Source organism: Charadrius vociferus, unplaced genomic scaffold, assembly GCF_000708025.1.
Source record: "Charadrius vociferus isolate BGI_N301 unplaced genomic scaffold, ASM70802v2 scaffold126, whole genome shotgun sequence".
NCBI classification, from domain to species: Eukaryota; Metazoa; Chordata; class Aves; order Charadriiformes; family Charadriidae; genus Charadrius; species Charadrius vociferus.
Genome location: NW_009648894.1, coordinates 4,188,825 through 4,193,872, shown reverse-complemented (window position 1 = coordinate 4,193,872; position 5,048 = coordinate 4,188,825). Strand labels below are relative to the sequence as shown.

The following is a 5,048-nucleotide window of genomic DNA, read 5'->3' as shown; positions in this document are numbered from 1 at the left end:
GATCCTTCTGCAGCTGGAAGTGGCCCTGATTTTCCAGCTGGTTGTATAATTGTGTTACCAGTTGCCCATCCTCATTAGCAATCAGGTACAAGTATCGCTCAAGATTGGAGGACTTCAAAATATCTACTGCTGGTGAAAAAGTGGGAATTAATTTTCTTCCCCTCAAATCATAAACACCTGTTTTTATGAAGTCAGTCAAAACATTGTTTTCATTGGAAGCACAAATACATTTTCTAATAGGAATTCCCATCATTTTAGCATACAAAGCAGCTAATATGTTGCCAAAGTTTCCTGTAGGAATGCAAACATCTACAGGGCTTCCAAAAGGAATAATATCTTGATGAACAAGATCAAGGTATGCAGAGGCATGATAAACTATCTGAGGAAGCAGTCGTGCCCAGTTTATGGAGTTTGCTGCAGCTAAAGCTGTTCCATATTCTACTGTAAGAAAGCCAGTATAATCAGAATTAGTAAAGATTTGCTTTATAGCTGTCTGGCAAAAATCAAAATCAGATTTGACACCTACTGACCAGGCATTTTCTTTCTGACAGCCAATCATCTGTGATTTTTGAATTGGGCTTACTCCATCCTCAGGAAAAAAATTCATCACAGCAATTCTCTGTTTGTCACTGTCATGGAGACGACTAAAGCCATCTAGGACAGCACTCCCTGTGTCACCAGAAGTAGCTACCAGAACCAAGTAATTGCAGCTTCTGGGAATGCAATATGCAAATATATGTGGCACCATCTGTAATGCAAAATCTTTAAATGATGCTGTTGGCCCATGAAATAACTCAAGGAGAAACTGATTGCCTGCCAGATGCCTAACTGGAGCAATTTTAGAACAAGTAAAGTTTTCTCCATAAGCAGTTCCAATAATTTCTGCCAGCTTAGAAGCAGGAATATCAGCAGGATGTATGCACCTTTCTAGTATCACCTGGGCTCTTTCAGTGTAAGTTGCTTCTACTAGGCTTTGCCATTCTCCAGCAGTGAATTTTGGAAGTCCCCTCTCAGGAACAAAGAGTCCTCCATCAGGGGCTAAGCCCTCAGTAACAACGTCACTGAAATATTTACACGAGTCTTTTTCCATACTCCTTCCAGACCTACTACACCTAGTCGAAATGAAAGTTTCCAGTTCTGAGTTTTGGTATCTCTTCACAGCATCAAGTACCTTTTCTGCTACAACCTCTGCTGCAACATCTCCTCCACAAAGAACACGGATGTCATACCACCTTTTGTAGAACTGCTTCCTAAATTGAAGTATGTCCTTGAGAGAAATACCAGGAGACTGGCCCACGATGCGATCCACCTTCATTGATTTCAGCCTGCTCATAATGACTGTTGTGGGCACATCCAGATATACAACTATTCCATGTTTCTTCATATGCTGCATGCCAGCAGCATGCATTGGATTGGACCCAGTAAGGGAAATGACACTTCCAGATGCTGAAAAATTCAACAGGGCTTTTCCTTCCTCCTCTAAAAATTGCTCATTACCAACATCCTGCAGTTTTTCCGACACACTCATATTCCAGGTTGTTTCAAGGACATCATCATCTACGTCTATGACAGGGCAATCTAGTTTCTGACCTACTATTCTCCCAACCGTTGTTTTCCCAGCACCTGGAGGTCCCATCAGGATAATATTTTTGTTTCCAACAAGAGAATGGCTTGAGAACCACGACTTCCATATCTGTGCAAATGTAACAGGTCTTGAAAGCAACAGTTTTAAACACATACTAGTAAGACTGTTTTGGGTTATTAGTCTTAAAGGCCGGTATTGAACAACGTGAAACATCTTCTGCTGGGTTGTGTTGTTGTGGTTTTTTTGCAGGCCAACTTCACAATCCACTTAACTGCTTCAAAAAGAAAAAAAAAAAAAAAGACTAATTAGTACTTCAGCAAACATCTAGGAAAAAAAAAACTGAAGGATATGAAATTCAGAACAACAAGAATTCAAACATAAATCCAGTTACAACTTCATCAGTGCCAGGGAGGTATTTTTCAGACTAAGGCTCATTCCCTTCTCCTGCATAGCTCCAGCTCACTTCCACTGACAAATTGGACTTCAAACAGTCCATGTCCTCAGGGTAAACAGAGACATCCAAACCCAATACTACAATACTATTTGCAAATAATATTGTTTATAGGAATTCAAAACCAGTTAGTTTTTCCTCTAGTAGACTTATTTTTAAGTACACATTCACAAACAATGAAGACTAACTAAATTACCTTCTTGTAATCAAAATGTTAACAAAAAATGCATTTTCCCACCTCCCAAGATGCTTTTGATTTCTTATATTGTCTCTCTAAAAAAAATAAATGTAAGACTGACTTAAATACTCAGAAAACTCACAGACTTGTGCAACAGCAAGGCTGGAAGAGTTGCATCCAATTCTCTTCTGAAGGGATGGCAAACTAAGCAAGTGATTTGTGAAGAACTATAACGGAATTGCATTGAGCGTAGTTTGTGTGAAGTTAAGAGAGAGAAACATGTCATGAAGACATTCTACCCTCCAAAAAAAAAAAAAAAGAATTACTGGGAAAATTGGATCTCAAACAAAGATTAAGCAAGAAGCTCTCAACATGGTATTTTGTTTGCTTAGACAAATCAACACCATTATCAGCACGAACTGCAGCAGAAGATTTGTGTGTGCTTAGGGCAAAGGGGGAAGAACTCTCAAAATCTCCATAAAGGGGTGAGGACGGGGCAGAAATCAACACAAATTTGCATAGAAAATCCCTACAGAGTAATTTTTCATTTTAGGTAGGCAAACAAGTATCACTTTTTTATTGTTATTTTTTCATTGTTCATGACTAAAAATGCTTAAAGAAAAGCAACACTGAATTTCCTTTTAGGAAATTAGTGAAATTTTTGATGTAAAGATCCAACTCAATGCTTACTCATTAATTCAAATAAGCATTATATATTTTATATACATATTTGCAAATAAAAAATCAGCAGTTTTTTAGAAATTATTACTTTTAGTTGCTATACTATGCAGTACAAAGAGATGGTTAACTAAGCTGCAGGTTGCACTTTTTTTTTTTTTTCCTCCTGGCACCATAACACGGAATGAAAATGGCAATCAGCAACTTCTAATAACTACATTTTAAAGACGCGATCTAGCTGCTAGCACCCCAGAACTTGCTTTGCAATGTGTATTAAAATATTTTAGTTTATATACTAGCTTCTTTTACCAGTGAAAAAAAAATTAATGAGAAAGTGTTTCCCCATATTAATCAAGACAGACTAAACAGAACAATTAAAGGACTTCACTATAGAATAAGTTTCCAAATCCTTCAATCGTTCAGTGCCTTTTCTCTACATGCTCTCTAGTCCAACAGCCTTTTATCACTGTGGAGAGCTGAAGGTGGCCTGGAATTGCAGTAGAAGGCAGGTGAGCACCCAATGGGAACTGCATCATCTTCCGAAGTCCTACTCACGACTAACCCATGTTTACAGTTGTCAAACCAGTCCTTTAAAGACCCTGCTGTTCCCCGTCAGAGTGCTCAATATCAAATGACTCCAGAGACACAGGTCACAAACTTCAAAAATGACACAGAAACTCAAGTTTTGTAAGATCAAGCTACAAAAAGACTTCACTTCCAGATGCTCCTTGCTCTAGATAGTGCTCTGTGTTCCTCAATGTCTTTTACACTCTACTTTCTTTACCAAACTATTAGTATACATTACAAAGTCATAGTACTTCTAATATTTTAAATCTTTGCATTTGCTCACTTCTGCGTGGAGAGGCGAGTTTGCAAACAGCAGGTCTCTGTTTGCACCCAGTGCTGTGACACAATGAACATGCTGTAATAACAAGGCACAGATCAGAGTAAAGATGGGCATATCCTACTGTACAGTTTTTTTCCTCAATCCTTGTAAGGTATAAGGGAATCACCCTGTGTAGATGCAATATAAGTTTTTTGTAATAGTTATTAAAAAGAAAAAACAATCTGCAAAGAGTAGTTGTAATACTCAGAATCATTATACTGCTATAGTAATGCACTCTTAGCTCTGTATGTATGTATTCACTACAGGGCCAGAAAGAGTTATTTGTATTAAGTGTCCAGATGTAAACAAGTTATATTCAGGATTAAAAAAAACCAACAAACGGACAATATTTTAGTCATTTCATTTCCTGAATGTAAGAATCACTTCAAGGCTTATGTGTGAACTATGCGAGTACAAACCATGCCATGCGTAGCAGCCTGCCTACCATGTCTAGTTGCACTACAGATTCACTTTGAGGGGCAGTTTCTTGGCATGCACTATACAGCTGCTGGATATAACATCTGGACTGCTTTATGAATCTAGGTATTGTTTGAAATCCACTTAGTTGCAGGGAATTCCATTTTTCAGCTACTCAGTTCCACCTATTCCGGTGTAATCCAATTTTGCACCCACATAAAGTCCATGTACACAGAAGTTTGCAACGATTGAATGCGTCCTGTTTCTCCGAGATCATTTTTTGTTCAGTTGGCAAAACTTTACTGTAAAACCAGCTCGAATTAGACTTTATCGCTAGTAGAGCTTACCAGTGTAGTTAGAACACCAAGCCATCCAACCTTTGATATAATCCCCATGCCAAAAGCGTGGGGGTTTTTTTGAAGCAGAGCTTACGCCTGCACCTCCAATGAAATTTTAAGTTTCAACAATACACCTCAACCCTTCACGTGGACTGCTGACAGCACCTACATATCATCAGCAATTACCCACAGCTCTAACAACCAGTGCCGACCACAAGAGCTCTGGTGAAAAATGAACTTTGCTACTGGTATGGACGCAGTCTGCAACCTCAACGTACGGTTAAAATTCAGTAACCAAACAACTCTGTGGCAGTTTGCAGATATCAAAGCCCTCAAGGTAGGTCAAGACTAATAATTGTAGTTCAAAGCTGTTAACACTGGACAACTTCCATTTGACTTTTCACAGAGCTTTTACACAGAGAAAAGAAAATAAAACCCGAAGTAAACCGTTCAACCTTCTCGCGATCACCACACAGACCACGATCCCGCCGAGGTTCCCGCCTCGCCGCCGCGCT

At 38.9% G+C, this 5,048-nt stretch overlaps 1 protein-coding gene across 1 annotated transcript in view; it reads right to left on the bottom strand.

The window, feature by feature from the left end:
• The window catches only part of THNSL1 (threonine synthase-like 1 (S. cerevisiae)), a 2,273-nt gene extending 475 nt beyond the window's left edge, over positions 1-1,798 (bottom strand). Inside the window, 1 exon segment of the mRNA XM_009887140.1 lies at positions 1-1,798. This exon segment is cut by the window's left edge and continues 38 nt beyond it. Coding sequence (XP_009885442.1) covers positions 1-1,798 — 1,798 coding nt within the window.
• Between the last annotated feature and the right edge of the window lie 3,250 nt (positions 1,799-5,048).